Genomic DNA, 16,975 nt, shown 5'->3' with positions numbered 1-16,975 from the left:
TGGGGCACAAGCCTGCAGGCGCGGTCCTGTAGCGAGAACAGGGGTCATGTGGAAGACAAAGGCCTCGTGCCTATCCTATGCGTCTTTTCATGGCTGTCTCTCCGTGGGGGCACTGCTGGAAGCAGGTGCTTGCCTGGCTTTCCTTCAGAGCAAGACAGCCGGGAATCTGTGGGAAAGCCTCAGGGGATGAGCAAAAGCAGGAGTGATGCGTATTCAGCAGGTCTGATGGAGTGATCGTGGGCTAATAAGTTCCAGAAACTGCTGTCTTAGCAGTGTGGAGTGAATTGGTGCCGGAGTCTCAGAATATAATCCCTTATCAGTCTGCTGTTCTGACAACTGTTCTGAGCTTTTTATTAATGTGGCTGATAACACTTTACTCTCTGGGGTGTTGTGAGATTTAATTAGTTCTTGGGCAATTTAGAATAGGTACTTGAGAATATTAGTGTAGTGTTAATTATAAATGAGTGCATATGAGCTAATTTCTTCAAATGTATGATTGCATGTACACTGAACTCTTCACTTGCCCTTTGCCAAGTCAGTCTGCCTGGTTTGAGTGTTATTATCTGTAGGGGACTCTGTGAAGTCCTGTGGGGAACTCAAGGATACGAACGCAGACACGGATCCCACTGCTAAGCGTGTGGAGTTGGAAAATGGAATAGTGTCCCTCCCAAAGGAACCCCTCTGGGGCAGGGGGGGATGGTGAGCAAGGAACAAGGAGATCTTGTATCAGAGGGGCTTAGTTTTTCTTTGTAAGGTCAGAGAAGCTCAGCAGAGTTAAGGGGGGGTGTGTGTGGTGTGTGGTTAGGGGCTGAGAAAAATGGGTATCTTTCTGAACCTCTGCTGTGGGTCACTCATGATTCATGAGAAGCGCTGAGTGAGTAGGCGCTGTCTGTGTACCGGGCGCGTGGTTGTTGTTGGCGATGTGACGGCAGGTAAACCAGTTCGTATAGCAGAGTTGCTCCGAGCTTCGTGGTCTGGGCAGAACATGATACTAGCGCTTTGAGGTAAGCGCGAGGAGCACCTGTTTAGGTCCCAACAGGGTCTGAAGGGAGCTCAGGGAAGTTGCTGTGGAAGCAGCCTGGGAGGGCAGGGTGGTGGTCAGGGAGGGCCCGGGCTGAGCTCGGAAGGCCACGTGGGCCTCGTCTTCCGAGGAGTAGGGGTGGAGGTGGAGGTAAGGTAGAGGAAGAGGGGATGGGGAGGGGAGTGCCAGCCCTGGCAGAGGCATCAGCATTCCTCAAGGCTCAGAGGAGCCCCCCAGCCGCATGTGGTCAGTGGGACATGGTGCATGGGGGCTGGGGCAGTGGTCCTTTTGAGGGTCTACAGTATCTGAATTCAGCAGTAGCCTTGGGAATGGAAAGAAGTGGACGTATTCCAGAGCTGTGGTGGAGGTGTGATTGCCAGGGTCTGGGCAGAGGTTGGAGTGGGTGGGAAGCCAGAGGGAGCCGGTGGGAGGTGGTCTTGGTTTTGGCTTGGGTGCTAGGGTGGAGGGTGGGCCCTGTCAATCTGGAGAACCCAAGGGAGAAGCAGGTTTGGGGAAGAGAGGACTTGTTACTTCTGGTCATGTGTGGAGTTTGGTGGACTCCGGGTGTGCAAAGGGATATTATCTATCAGGCTGTGGAGCCGGCAAGAGGGCTGGACGGGAGCCCTAGCCTTGGGGCCATCTGCAGATAAGGACACAAGTGGATGGGGCATCCACTGGGTGGAGGTTCCTGAGGACCCTGCTGCTGAGCATCCGGAGGGATGGGGAGAGCAGGAGGCTGCCTGTAAGGGGGAGGAGGACAGGCAGCGATGGTAAGTCAGGCAGGGAGGTGACAGGAGAGGAAGTTGGGATAGAGGCCCCTGGTCTTGGGGCTTGGGAGTGTGGTTCCTGCTACCTGCCGGTGAGATGGAGGTTGGAAAGAGGAGCCATCTAGGGGGATCGAAAGGATCGTGGATGTGGGCAGGAAGCAGATGGCATGCTTGAATTGGCAACTTGAGGGCGTAGTAAAGGGATCCTTTATTAAAGGTTTAGGTCCTGTGGGACATTGGACAGCGGGGTCGTGAGGTGGTGTTAACACCCTGGGTATAAGGGCAGTGGGGAGAGTGGTCTCCAGAGCTCCATGGACCAGCCTGTGGCAGGGGATGAAGCAACCTCAGATGAGGCAGCAGGGAGGGAGCCTGGGGCTGGAGCGCCCCCACCCCGTCTCCTGCTGCTGCCTCCAGTGGCCAAACCTGGGGGGGGGAGCCCAAGGGCAGTGGAGCTCCTGTGGGAGCCTCACAGGCAGCTGGAGGAAGAATGGGGGGGACTTCGAGGGAATTTGCTAGAACACTGAGGGCTCTGGGTTTTTGCTCATTACCCTTAGAATGGAACAAATGTTTGGTCTCTGCTCCGGAAGCAAGCCCGCCCCTGGTTTTGTAGTCAGAGCGCCTCCCTGCATATGTGGGCACCAGGCCCGGTTATAGACGTGTTTGGGGGGGGGGGTCTCAGCACTGTGGCGTGCACACGTGTCTGTGAGCATCTGCTTCTGCATTACGTCCGCATTCCACTCTGTGCTGTGCCATTGCTCTTTTAAACACCATCTTTTTGAAAGGAAATGAAATACAAAGAATTATGTTAATGTGCTGGGCTTGAAGAACAATATGCACAGATGTCAAGAAATTTAAAAGTGGTAGTTCCCAGAATGGCAGTGAGTCGGCAGAGTGCACGGGCTGGGGGCTCGGTGAGGCACGCAGTGGACGGAAGCACGAGGAACGGGAAGCCCAGCCCCAGACCCGAGGTGGGCATCAGCCCCACGGCCGCATGCACGTCCTGTGGGATGACTGTGCGTGCTTCGCCGTGCCACCTTTCCCTTGCTCGAACCTCGAAGTGACTCGCTTTGCGCTTTGCACATGCAGACCCTGCGTTTAGAGAGTTCCCCACTGATCCTGCTGAAAGGCAGATTGTAGCTCTCACACCCTGCCCTCTGCTGTGGCCACTCAGAGCAACGACTGTCGTTGGAGTGGTATTTGACCCAGCCCCTCCTCGTGCAGCCTCATCCACTAGTGTTCAAGTTGTTTTCGGGGCCCTTCAGAGGAGCTTGCGGCTCAGGATGGATGAGTGGGGGGGGTGGTGTGGGAGGTGGCGAGGGGGACCCCTCCCGCTTTAACCAGAGAAGTCACGCCCTTCATCGATTGTTTATATTGAAATGGCTTAAATAACTCACTTGAAAAGCGTCCTGTGACTACAAACACCGGAGAAGCACCATCCTAATGCAGTGAGGGTCACCCTGGGATTCAGTGATGCAACATGGTGCGAAGTGGGTGGACAGGGGCGCCTCCGCGGAGGGAGCACATGTATTAGAGCCTGGGAGCACAAAGTGAAACATGAAAAGATTGGTAAGGGCGGCACATGGTGCACATGATAGTGGAGTTGCAGGTGCTAGCTCATGCTCAGGACCGGGCTTTGCCAACTGTAACCGTGCAGAAGAGCCGGTGGTATTAGTGTGGCACGGTAGGTTCTCTGTCTCTCGTGATCGTTGGCCAGAGGAAAAATGCCAGACAGACTCAGACCGCTGTCAGGTGCCTCCGTGGGAACCTCAGTGCTGCTGATGGGATTGATGCTGCCCTTCCCCGCTATGGCCTGGCGGGCGGGCCTCCCCGGGGGCGGGCCTTCGAGACCCACTGGGGTTTGATGGCATCCGGTCCAGGCTGGCTTTCAAGCACCTCTGGCAGATTTCAGCTGTCCATCTCACCGAAATTACATCCTGTTTTCTTTTGGATCAAGAGCCTTTTCTAGAGCTCAGTGGAGACATTTTAGACTTCTTGTATAATTTGAAGACAAAATACTATCTTAGAATTGTGTAATTAACACCCGAACACAAGGCAGGATATTTGGACAATGGTTCCCCTTAAAAAGAGCATGTAGAAGCCTTGCAGGGTGATCCGGGCTCTCCCTTCCCCCAACCCCCATCAGTGGCTTTGTTTTCCACACGATGCTGTTCATTAAAAGATGCTGGCTTGCCGGCCACTCCCCGTCAGGCACCCTGTGTTGGCCCAGGGGGTCAGCTGGGTATTCTCTGAAACAAGGGTGAGTAAATTATCCCCAAGTACCCGTTGGCGTCAGCCTGGTGTCAGCATCCTGCCGACACCCAACAGCTACCTTTAGCTCGCCTCGTGTATTGCCAGAGGCCTTCGTCCATCTTGGTGCAGGGAAGATACCGGTCTTTCCCTGTGTGAACAGAACCCAAACTCTAGTTCTCTTTACTTGCCAAGAATTGCCTCTTCCTAGCAGGGAGCATGGCTGCAGAGCACTGGGCATGCCACCGTCCCGCCACGGTTGGATTTTAAATGCTCGGCCCCAGGTGCAGGGGGCTGGCCTGGCAATCTGTTGCACCAGGGGCTTAGTGTGGCAGGTGGGTGGGGGGCGCAGGACGTGATTGGGGGCTCGACTGAGGGTACACTGAGTAATGCCAGCCTGTTACCCCTCGGCCTTCTGCACAGTTGGGCCCGGCCCCTGATAGAGGGAGATGGGCTAGGAGGAAAGAGGTTGTTTAGGGGCAGTGTTTGGGTGCTGAGGTACATGAGCACCTGTCACCTTGGACCTGTTCCCCAGGGACAGTGCAGAGGGATGGGCGTGCAGATCACTTCTTGGCCCACTGGCGAGGCCCGTCTGTCCTCTCAGCCACTTAGGACGACATGAGGCTCCGCCATGGAGCATGACTCTTCAGTTGGTTCCTGTCCATGTACTCGGTGTAAACTCTTCCTGCACCCATCAGAGGCAGGAGAGGAGAGCGGGAAGCCCTCGCTCTGACACAGACGGACTCAGGTGTGATGTTGGGTCTGCCACCTGCTGGGGGAGGGTCTCTTGGTTCTGTCGGCTCTCTCCCTCGCTGAGTCTGATCTTTGTGACGGGCTGCGGAACAGAGCAACTTCATAAGGGCCCGAGGACCGAGGTGGGGTGGAGGTGCTAAGGGGTGGGGCGGTGGTCCGTGGGTGAGCTTCGGAGCTCTCTGGGGGCAGGGACGGGCCTGGCTCTTCTCTTTGTCCCCAGAGCCTGGCACAGGGCCAGGCACCCAAGGGGCCTTCACTTGTTCTCTGTTTAACGAATGGCTGACTTTCCCGCTTGGTGAAGTGTGAGGCCCTGCCAGCTCTCCACTCTTATCGCATCCCTAGGCATCCTGCAAAATGGGCTAAATCCTGCCGTGCTTCAGTGCACTCACATCACGGGGGGAACAGACACGACCAAGCCAGCAAGTAGATAAATAAGCCACATCACAGTGACTGTCCTCATCAGTAGGAAATGGTTGTGTGCATTGTATTTGTTAAATCAGAACTAGAGCGCTACACTCCACACTGAACATTTGGACCTGCCCAGCTGCTAAGTGCCCGATTACCTTCTTTTTTTTTTAAAGATTTTATTTATTTATTTATTTATTTATTTGAGAGAGAATGAGAGACAGAGAGCACGAGAGGGAAGAGGGTTAGGGAGAAGCAGACTCCCTGCTGAGCAGGGAGCCCGATGCGGGACTCGATCCTGGGAATCCAGGATCATGACCTGAGCCGAAGGCAGACGCTTAACGACTGAGCCACCCAGGCGCCCGAGCCCGATTACCTTCTAACATACTATGTAATTTACCTATTTTCATGGTTTAACGATAACCGAATGTCCCTGCTAGCATGTAAATTCCAGGAGGCAGGGATCTTTCTCTGTTTCATATGCACACTGTCCTCAGTGCCTAGGACGGTGCCTGGCACTCCAAAAGGGTCTGTTGCATGAGCTGTGACTGTAAAGCACAGATACATCCTGTAGTCCTTTGATAATTCCAAGGAAATCTTTATTTCTTTTGTGCAGAAATTATGTTTGGTTTAAGAAGGATGGACACTGAGAAGATCTAGAAATAGGAGAGTGAGACGTCAGTTTACAAAGAGAATGTTTTATTAAGTGATAGAAAGTTATTGTTGAACTTGCTATCACAGATAGAAATTCTGTTTTCAGAAGAGCAGTGCTTGACATGAATACTTAACCAGAGTGAGAAGAGGGTAACTGGCACGCAGGCAGACAGACTGAAGAGACAGGCTTTGAAGTCAGACCCACAGTTGCCTTGGCCCTTCTGAGTCACAATCGGGTAGAGTCCTGAAAATAAAAGTGAACGTGTCCGCAGAGCCTGGTCGTTTAATTGGCCTTGGGTTCCAGTAGTGTTGGGTCTGGAGCTAGCGTGCCCGAACGACGGACAGTCCTGGGAGAGTTTGGGTGGCAAACATGGGCGGAGGGCCGGGACTTCACAGGGGAGGTTCCTTAGGAGGTCAGTGCCGATTATTACCGCCACGGACTGGAAACCAGACCCCTACATGCTGCAGCATGGCCACGTCACATCCAGAAGCACCGGGGAGGAGACTGGAGTGGGGGGAGACGAGCTGCAGGCGGCCTGGGGAAGAGGCAGGGACAGATGTCCCTAATGCTGTGCCTCCTTTCTGTTGTCACCTTTGCCCGAGGTGAAGAGTGGCCGGTCGGGTCACTTCAGAGAGTGGCTGTCTGCAGAATGCCCTTTGCCTTATGTTTCCTGGAAGGCTCACGGCAATGGACTTGCGCATGGCAGTCACGGTTGAGACTGTCTACAATTTACTTTTTCAAGCCAACTTAATAAATCAGAGCTCAGAGGGCTCTCACGTGTGTCCAGGCCAGACCATTTCTCAGCAGGTCACCGTGAAGCTGTCTGTGGGTAATGGTGAGGGGTCCGTGTTCCCAGACTGGTTGCCTGCGTAGACAGCTTGCCTTTGAGTTGGTGGGGTGGTAACGGCCTGATGACAGGCAGCCGTCTGAAGTGACTCCCTACCACCCATGTGCCCCTCGATCTTTAGGGTCACTGACTCTACGGTGGCCCCCAGACGTTTTTGCCGTTGCTCTTCTTCACGTGCTGCTGTGTCATTGCCCAAGACATTTTAAATTTTAACTGTTGCTAATGCTAGGGGAGCAAGTCATGTTATGTATTTGTTCAGTTTGCATGGCAGGGGTGTTAAAAATCTTAAAAACAAAGCCAAACCCAAATCAGGATATTCTGGGAAGGATTCAGGTACTCTCAACAGAGGAGGAGGCCTTTGTTCGTTGCAAGAATGCGGGTGAGGGGCTCCCTCATGTTGCTGTCCACAGAGAGCCGAGCTCTTGCTCCGGACAATCTGCTCTGAGAGGGAGGTGTAGAAGGACGAGCCAACAGGTGCCGAGGGGCAGGGGTGGGGAAGATTGTGCCCCAGGACTGCCTCTGGCTACCGACTGTATTTCTTCTACGTGAGCCTGCTGGGGTCTGGATGTTTGTGTCCCCCAGCCCAAATTCCTATGCTGAAATCCCAATCCCCAAAGATGATGATATCGGAAGGTGGGGCGTTTGGGAGATGCTTGGGTCTGGAGGGAAGAGCCCTCATGAATGGGGTTAGTGTCCTCATCAAAGAGGCCCCAGGAGCCCCCTCACCCCTTCCTCCACGTGAGGACACACAAGGCACCAAGAACCAGGAAGCTGGCCCTCACCTGGCACCTAGTCTGCCTTGATCCCAGGCTTGCAGCCTCCAGAGCCCTGAGGAACGGACTTCTGTTGTTGGCAAGCCCCCCAGTCTGTGGCGATCTGTTCCAGCAGCCAAGCAGACTCAGACCATGCCGTCAGGGTGGACTGTGAAGGCAGGTGGATGAGAGTAGTCTGGGGGGCGCAGTGCAGTGTCTCAGGTGTTCCCAGGGGGGGGTGTTTACCGTGTGTTGGGACTGGCATGTGAACCCTGTCATTTCGTCCTCAAAGCCATCCTTGGTGGCCCGTGAATTCATTATTTTGTTTTTCTTTCTGAGGGATTTTATGGAGGTTAAGCAGTTTTCCAAAGTCCCACCGGAAGTGGTCGAGTGGAGTCCAGCCTCGGGCCCCCTGATTCTAAGGTGCAGGATGCCCCCACCGCCTCTGCCCTGTGTCCTCCTGCGGGCCCTTTGCTGTGAGGCTCCCCAGCAGCCGTGTACAGGGCACACACTGGCACCCATCGTGGAGCTGTTGGATTTCGGAAGGAAAAAGAAACCAGGAGGAATGGAGGCATCAGCTGGGATGAGGTGTAAAGTTTAAAAAGTCAGTAACTCGGGCGCCTGGGTGGCTCAGTTGGTTAAGCGACTGCCTTCGGCTCAGGTCATGATCCTGGAGTCCTGGGATCGAGTCCCACATCGGGCTCCCTGCTGAGCAGGGACTCTGCTTCTCCCCCTGACCCTCCCCACTCTCATGCTCTCTCTATCTCATTCTCTCTCTCAAATAAATAAATAAAATCTTTAAAAAAAAAAAAAAGTCAGTAACTCAGAGGAAGCCGGTGAATATCAACAGAGCGTCCGGAAGGCTGCCGTGCGGGCGGGTGGAATTAGCAGCCCTGGGGAAAGCAGGCACCAGCAGGACCTCTGGGCTGAGCCCACGAGGCCTTTCAGTAGAGAAAAGACATCTTTGAAGAGTACAGACATGGGTCCAGTGAGGATGCAGGGAAAGCCAAGCACAAGCAAAGCCGGTCAGGTGTCCACATGGGATCGAGCACAAAAGGACCGGCAAGGCTTTTATTCAGCAGTTCTTCTCCCTTTCCCTCCATTCTCCCTTCTTTCCGAGGACAAGTGTCGACACCTACTATGTGCTTGAGCTGTGGCTGGGCATGAAAAATCGGTAGTAGTGCTAGCTGTGAGAGAGCCAGACCCGGGGCTGGAAGGAGCTTGGCTCGCAGGAGCGCTGTAGACAATGCGTGATTCCTCCGCGTAGACACCTGTCTGTAGCCCAGAGTGTCTGGTGGCATCGAGGGTCACGGTGGGCCGTGACTGCCTGTCTTTTTTCACCCTCTTGGCTCGCGCCTCTCATGCTTGGTGTTTTACCTGGAGTGATTTGCTACTCCCTGCACGCACATGCTGGTTTCCTGTGGGAACCTGGTTCTGCCCATGGTGCTCCATTGCTGAAGGGACCGTGTCACACCATCTCAAAGAATCATTTCCAAGGCTGCTGAGGTCAGTGCTCGCCATGTGGTGCCTGAATCAGTGGGAAAACTTGGCATGGAGACTTCAGAAGCTCTGAGGATGGAACATAGCTGAATGAGCTGTGGCTCCACGTTGCATGAGGCCATGGAGAATTGAGGGAGGAATGTGTATTTGGGGCAGTCTTCAATGGAGAGTGTCTTAGCATCTGTTCCCCCCAGAGGTAGCTGTGGCTGTGGACGGTTTATGGGGATGGTGATCCCAGGAGGCAGGAGTGAAGGAGTGGGGAGGTGAGACAGGGAGGGAGGGGAGCTGAGGGTTTGTTATTGGGCTCACTGCTGCAGTCAGCAGAGGTTCAGCTCTTCCAGGATCTTGATGCTTCAGAATGGCTTTCAGAATTGTCCACCCAAGTCAGGAGCCCAGAGTGGTCATTTGCTGGCTCCCATCCTTCATTGGTTGAGGCTTGCCCCCCATCACATTGAGCCGTCTTCACTTCCGGGCTCAGCAGGGATCCCGAAGGGCACCGTGTGCAGCTGAGGTGGGATGCTGGAGGACAAGGTAAGTGTGAGCCATCCTCTGGAGCTGCTGCCAGAGTCAGGCATGGGCCCGGGAGACACAGCCGGAGCCCCACTGGCATTGCTGTGGGGGGCTCAGAACCCGCACAGAGCACAAACTGGACTCTCATGCCCGTCCAGGAGGGAGGGAGGTGCAGAGTGTTCTGTTGCCCACTGCCCTACTCAAGAGTTTTCTTTTACTGTCCCCTATTGCTCATTTCTCCGCCCTCTTTTCTCCCTGCCCCCTTCTTTCCAGGGCCATGCTCCTCCACTGCAAGCTCCATCTCCCTGTGAGTCAGCCTAGAGTTCAGAGACGCAAAGGTCTCTTGCCTCGTCTGACTTCCCTGGTGGTGTGGTCTTTCCCATAGCATCACAAATGGGATCCTAAACTTCCTTGGAAATGCGTCACTAGAAGCTGCCCTTTCCTCCTTGGACAGCTCTGACTGCTGGAAATTTCTCTGGCTGAAACCTGTTGTGACTTGAACCCGTTGGTTCTAGCTGGGCTTTTCTGAGCACAGCAGAGTAGGTCTTGTCACCTAGGGCAGGCCCTTTCTCTGCTCCAGGCCTGTGCTAGGCTTGTAAAATAACATGAAGACGTGGACCCACCCTCCAGGAGATCACAGCACAGTGAGGCATCTGAATAGAAAATTGCAAAGCAGTGTGGGAAGTCCAACCATTGATATGGTGATACGTTGGTGCATGCGTGTGCGTGTGTAAATCTGTGTGCCTTTGTCTTTCGGACAGGCAGGGTGTGTGGGGTGAGGGTGTTGTGTGCAAGGTCCAGAGACTGTAAACATCCTGGGTGTTTGGTCAGCTTGTCATCCAGTGTTGTTCTAGCCCCAGGGGGTGAGCAGATGAGTACTGGTGGGCATGTGTGTGGGAGGTGTGGCTTTGACAGTTCAGGGGTCCTGGGAGAGAGGATTTATGGCAAATCCCAGAGGGCTTTATCTAGTACTTTCTCCTAATGGAAACGGGAGGGAAGCCATTGAAGGGCTTTAAAGGGGGCAGGGACAGGGGCATGTTTGAATTCTGAAACCGTTTACTCTGGGGTCAGGTTGGAGAGTGGTTTGGAGAGCATGTTAGTCAAGATAACTTTTAGCAGAGGTGCCAACTGCAGATGTGTTTGAGCATGAGGATGGCCGTTCTTTTGGGTAACAAGGTCTCTGAGGACCAGTGGTTCTCGGGTGGGCTCAGTGGAGCAGCTGCCGTCAAGATCCCGCCATCAAGATCCCACGGTCCATACTTGCCTTCAAGATCCTCAAGGCATTGACTCGTCTTTCGCTTGATCTCTTGTAGTTTCTGGGTGTTTGTCTCAGTTCTGAGCAGTGGACATGGTAATGTCCTATTGAAGAAGAGGGGCGTTTCTTTCTTCTTAGGGAGGAAAACTGCTCCCAGGAGCCCACTGGCTGCCTTCAACTGGACCCCATTCGCCTGCGCTGAGGTCCTGTAGCCCCAGCTGCCGGGCTGGGGGAGGGGTAGGGCTGGGACTGGGGCAGGGTTCTCTGTCCCTGCAGCTGGAGGGGCGCCACCCTTGAGGAGGCATGGTCACCGGCAGTGGTTCCAGTGGCCAAAGCTCGAGCACTGCTGGCGGAGAGGTGAGATTCTTACCCAATCTCCTCTTCTCCACCCTGGGCCAACTCAGGCTCTTCCAAACTTTTTTCTACTCCCATCCGCCATCCTCATGCAGCCCGCTCTGCAGCGCCTTTCTAACATATGATGCCTAAAGCAGAGTCAAGATCATGAGATCCCTCCTGATGATGCAGGCTACCACTGTGTGGATGCTTCTGGTTTTTTAGTTGATTCATGTGGTTAACCCGGGTTCAGCTCATGGCAAGCTCAGATTCTTAGGGTGCTGGTTGTTGTTTCTGGGGGCTTTTTTTTTTATATGAACATATCTATTCCTGCTATGTTGCCCACATACTGAATTGTATCCCCAGGTGAGTTCTTTTATGAACTGGAGCATCATTTTAAAAGCACAAAAATCCCTCGATACGTTGTTTCTACCACTTCATAGCATCCAGTATATTCTACTGTAGTTGCTTATGCACGCGTATCATACAATATGTAGGCCCCATAAAGAACTTCTGTGACTCAGGCGATTTGTAGACTTTTTGAGATGTGTTTAATATAGCCACTACAGAATGATAGAAAAAATTCCCATTAGGCCTGGTGCAAATCCAACCTCACAGGACGTGAGCACTGGCGGCGATTTTGCAGGTCCTTTGTTTTGCCCTGTTCTTTAGCTCTGCAGGACTTGTGATGTTCCTCAAAGGATGGACCTGTGTGATGGTCCTTGACTTTCCCCTTTGGCCTTGGAGAGTAGTAATGCATAGTCCGTCTGATTCATGCTCTCATCTGCTAATTTTTCTATTCAAATTCAATGTTAACGTGTTTCGTGCTCACACTAATTATGTGACTAAGGACCCTTTCCAGGCAATTAAATTCCCTAAGACTGTTTCCACCAGGTCTACACATGTTCCGGGCACCACCTGGATTATGGGGACAAGCACCAAAAGATGTCATCTGTAGAACACAGAATATTAACGGATATTTTGATCACTCTGCCCCATTAGCCGTGTGTTTTCCTAGCCTCATCTTGAGAGAGCCTTCCTCCCACCAGCAGGCCTCCCTGAGAATTTGTGCTTCTCCATTTTATCTCGTCTCTCCAGGCGAATGTTGGTACATTGATGTCTGGCTGCGGGCAGACCTGAATCGTGGTAAGCACAGACTTACCGAGTTGCCCCAGGCAGTCTCCCTTTGGTTTCTCCGGTCTTCTCTAGCTTCTGCTTTATTGCTGTGCGGTTCTAACTTCACCTGCGTGACGCACCTCCCCCACCGCCGCCCCTTGCCAGTGCTTTCTGAGCCCCCACTGTCCGTCCACCCGTGTGCGTGTCCTGCAATCAAGCCCCCACCACCCTGTGTTCAGTTCTGCTAACAGGCTGTGTGGAGTGGTTCCCTCTGCTTGTCATGATGTTCTGAAGAGGTGATTCTTGGGCAAGTTATTTCAGGTTTGTGGTTGTGATTCTAAGACAGAAAACGCCTTTCCCCTTCCTCCCCTATTTCCTTCGGAATCTGGAACAGCCTGCATTCAAGAGATCGCTTGCACTTTTATTCTTCACCTTGGTATTGGAGTGTTTCTTAGCCCTCAGGCTACTGCCAAGTCTAGCCGTGTGAAGTTAGCTGCTGTTCCTTCTGTGGCTGACGCAGCCATTCTTTCGTGTGCTGAAATGTCTTTTGAACCCGTTCAGTTCATCTTCCTCAGTGGTGCATGGGTTCGAAGCACGGATGTAGGGTAGCCATTCTTGCACATAAAATGCTCCAGCAGCTCACCACTGCCTTCCACGGCGGCAGGAGGTGCTATGGGTCAAGAGCAACCTCAGACATGTTGTGCTTGGCTCTCCCATTGTTTTAAGATTTTGTAGATTAGTGTCAACCTTGAAAAATCAGATTTCATGTAAGCAGTGGATTTCCTGTCTTCCTCTGAATAATCAAGACATCTGGTGACTTTGTCCCCGGCCCTGACAGGGTGGCCCCAACTGGCTCTGGGGCCTGTGCTCTGTCACTAGAGTCCCACTTGGTGGCCTCGCCCACTCATGCTACGAGCCTGGCCTCCGTGAGCACTGCACTCAGGGATGGAGGGCCCCAGACTCTCATGGGCCTTCAGGCCCTCTAGGACCTAGCTTTTACTCCCTCCAGTGTTTTATTTCTACCTCCCTATGTCTCCATGAAGCTGTAGCTACACAGCATGCAGAGCTGATGGTTTTGGATGCTTCCATCGCTCCTCCTTTCAGTTGGCGCACAGCTCACTGTCCTTGCCCGTCTCTCCCACCACACTGCAGGGCTTTTGAGGAGAGGGTCTGCATCTGTGCCTTATGGGCCTTTATATCCACCACAGAAGGTAGCTAGTAGTTGTAGCTTGAATGATTCTCCCTAGACTGTAAATCTTGGAGACCATATCTTCTGCAGTAGCTCTGAAGTCTGGTAGGCTTTGTGAGAACAAGGTGAGGAGTTACGCCTGCTCTGTCAACACTGGATCCCCCCGGTGCCTCGATGCTGGCCCCTGGCAGCAGTGTGGGGAGTATTTACTGAATCAGACGAGAGCCCGAAGAACCAGAGACAGTGCCTGAAGCGAGCGAGAGGCCCGCATAGCAGGGGGGACCAGCGTGTATATATCACACATAAATATTTCTTCCACTGTCCCTTTATAAAAAGGTTATGTGCACTCTCCAGTTCTGTCACTGATCTAAAAGGATATTTTATAAATCTAGGTATTATTTGCTCTTTAGGTGATGAATCTGACCTTGAACTGGAAAGGAAGTATAAGGAAGATGATCGAGAAAAGACCCCAAGGAGGCCGCGGACACAGAGGACAGAGAAAGTCCAGAAGATCCCCTCGGGAAAGGAGGCCGGGCAGATTTCCAGAGTGAAGAAACCCATCATCAGTGTGGTTTTAACGGCCCATGAAGCGATTCCAGGTGACCACAGCAAGCAGGAAGGGGCAAAACACGCATCTTTTGGCGAATCTGTACTGGGCAGCCCGACAGGTTGGACCCTGTGGTCCTGGGCAGCTGGCTCACTGACGGGGTCTCCCTCTGGTTACCCATTCCTGTGGCACCACGGTGGGCCTGTTCCTTCAGGGCTGTCGTGGATAGCACGTAGAGGAGAGGTGCTGGGGGCTTGCTGTTGCTGCCAGAGGCCCGATCAGCACGTTTCTTTCCTCTGCTCCCCTAGTCCAGCCCCTGGCCCAGGGGTGCCCTTCCCTTACTGCCCTCAGTGTTGGGGCCCCCGTGGGAGACAGACCTACTCAGACCAGACGGATGCGCCTGCTCCCCAGAACCCGCACTCTCATGGTCCCTCCACCCATTTTTAGTAGGCTCATCACATAGTTTATAATACTGGAGATTTTGGTCTCCCTTTTCCTTTCACATAAAATAGAGTGGAGATATTATACTACCTTTTTTAAAAAAGGTCTTTCAGGAGGGGATACTTTAGACAAAAAGCAGTTTACGATAGCAGGCTCCAAAGTATTATGATGGTTTTTTTCCTATCCACTTGGAGTGATAGTTGTCAAATAATATTTAAAAATCAAGTGTAGGATTTTAGGCGCCTGGGTGGCTCAGATGGTTAAGCGTCTGCCTTCGGCTCAGGTCATGATCCCAGGGTCCTGGGATCGAGTCCCGCATCGGGATCCCTGCTCCTTGGGAGCCTGCTTCTCCCTCTGCCTCTCTCTCTCTCTCTGTCTCTCATGAATAAATAAATAAAATCTTTAAAAAAAAATAAAAATCAAGTGTAGGATTTTAAGAGCAGCTACAGCCTTCGAAGCACCTCTTTTCAATGGTAATAGTCACTCCTTATTTAAAGCGGAAATGCCAGGTAAGTGCCTCTTTGTCCCTCAGTACAGAGTACGATGATCGGTAGGAAGTAAGGCACGTAAAAACATGTGGCTAGAGCTTTCTGGAAAGTTGCTTTGTCTGCCCCCTGCTTCAGAGCAGTATCGGCCCGGGAAGCAAAACCTCGGAGGGGGAGCGGCTCCTGTTCTTCGCGTCTCTGGGGATCCCCTCGGTAACTTCTCTAAAATTGCTGGTAGTCCTTTGAGCTTTCCGTAAGTGGGGGTAAACATGTAATGATTGCTCTGCTATTCTAGAAATGGGGTAGATTGGAGCCTTTTCTTTGATGCACGCGTGCGTGCTCATGTCCACTGCTATACAGGCCTTTGATCGTTTCGCATCCCAGAAGTGCACAAGCAAAGGGACCTTTGTGTTTCTCCACTCCACACCCTTCATTTGCTAGGGTAGGAGCCGGCCCACCAATGGTAAGGTCATGTCGTTTGTGGGACTGGACACTTGGCAGCTTGGATTCCTATTTACAGCTGATGCCACCGCTCCACAATCTCATGATGCAGTTTTCCATTTACTCAGAGTGGGACACAGCTGGTCCTATAGGAAACCTGGGAGGCGAACATATGTGTATGGATATCCCTGTCTTCCCTGTTTTTTTTTAATAGATCAAGTGAAAATTACCTCAGAAGGATGTTATTTATTTATTTTAGGGAGAGAGCAGGAGGGGCAGAGAGAGAGGGAGCGCGAATCTCAAGCAGACTCCACACTGAGCAGGGAGCCTGACGTGGGACTTGATCTCATGACTCTGAGATCACGACCTGAGCCAAAACCAAGAGTCGGACACTCAACCAACTGCGCCACTCAGGAGGCCCAGAAGGATGTTTTGCTAGATTCCTAGAAAATTTGCCCTTTCCCCTCCACAGACACACACACACACACACACACACACACACACACACAAGTTAAATGTGTGAACTGCAGGAAAACCAATACCTTGCAAGGGTGCTATACAGTGAAGACACACACTTCCCGGGGCTGTGCTCCTGTGTGGGGTGGGGTAAGAGCCCCTCGTGGTGCCTCTTTAATGTGCGGTGCCTTGTACTCATGTCAGGTGCTACCAGGATCGTTCCGGTGGAGGCCGGGCCCCCAGAGACAGGCACTGCCAACCCCGAGGCCACCCTGGCCGACCTGGCGCCTCGGAGAGGGTACCAGGAGTATGCCATTCAGCAGACACCGTATGAGCAACCCATGAAGTCCAGCAGGTAAGGTGTCTGTCCCGTGCGCCTCCAGCTGGGGCTGGACTCCGGTGATGGCCATAGCCGGCCAGAGGACCAGCACATTACTTTATCAGGACTCTGTTTGCAGACTGAGTTGTGGACGACATTGGTTTCTTGATTTAACCTAGCAGTCAGACCCTCCGTTACGGTCCTTGTGTGTTGACTGAGCCCACATTGCTTCTGTGAAATGCGTGGCAGATCCACACACTTTTGGAACTGAGCACCAATTGGCTGGATGAAGGTAGATCATTTTACTTAAGGCAAATGTATGTTCAACCTTGATAAAAAGAGGTATAAACAAGGCCTTAGTAAATTTGCTGATTTTTAAAGCTGTACATACTATGATAAGAAAAAAAAATCCCCTGCCCCCCACACTTTTAAAAGTAACACAAGCATCTTGGAGAAAGTCCCAGCACTCCAGATGATGTAGGGTTAAAGTAACCCATAGTTCTTCTAGAGGTAATTGCTATTGACAGTTTGGTCATATGCCACCATAATTTTTTCATGATATACTAAAATATAGCACTTTAATTTTGTTATTTTTTTCCTAATACAAAATAGTAAATGCTCTGTTATCAGTTTTTTTTTTTAACTTACCACACCTTGAAAATCTTTTTCAGTACATAGTTTTTAACAGGCGTTTGCTATTGAATGGGTGCAGTATAGTTTCTGTAGTCAGTTTTTGCTCGATGGACAATGCTACCCTCAAAGTTCTGCTACCTTTGTCTTTCCGTACTTCTTCACAACTTCCTGTGGCATAAATTGCTAGAGTTGAAATTGCTGTCTCGAAGGATATGAGAATTTAAAACTGTAGTTGACATTGAAAACTGCCCTCCAAACACATTGGGTCAGTTGAGAGTAGGTACGTTTTCCACACCCTCTCCA

The 16,975-nt window shown here is 52.2% G+C and overlaps 1 protein-coding gene across 2 annotated transcripts in view; it reads left to right on the top strand.

Annotated features, from left to right (window-relative positions):
- The window catches only part of ZFAT (zinc finger and AT-hook domain containing), a 201,875-nt gene that overhangs the window by 53,595 nt on the left and 131,305 nt on the right, over nt 1–16,975 (top strand). For both annotated transcript variants that reach the window (XM_035011991.1, XM_035011992.1), the window contains 2 exons: nt 13,761–13,949; nt 15,925–16,075. In XM_035011991.1, the coding sequence (XP_034867882.1) occupies nt 13,761–13,949; nt 15,925–16,075 (340 nt within the window). The remainder of the gene's footprint in view (nt 1–13,760; nt 13,950–15,924; nt 16,076–16,975) is intronic.

Source organism: Mirounga leonina, unplaced genomic scaffold, assembly GCF_011800145.1.
Source record: "Mirounga leonina isolate KUSES-001 unplaced genomic scaffold, KU_Mleo_1.0 Mir_165, whole genome shotgun sequence".
NCBI classification, from domain to species: domain Eukaryota; kingdom Metazoa; phylum Chordata; class Mammalia; order Carnivora; family Phocidae; genus Mirounga; species Mirounga leonina.
This window is presented reverse-complemented; position numbering and strand designations above follow the sequence as displayed.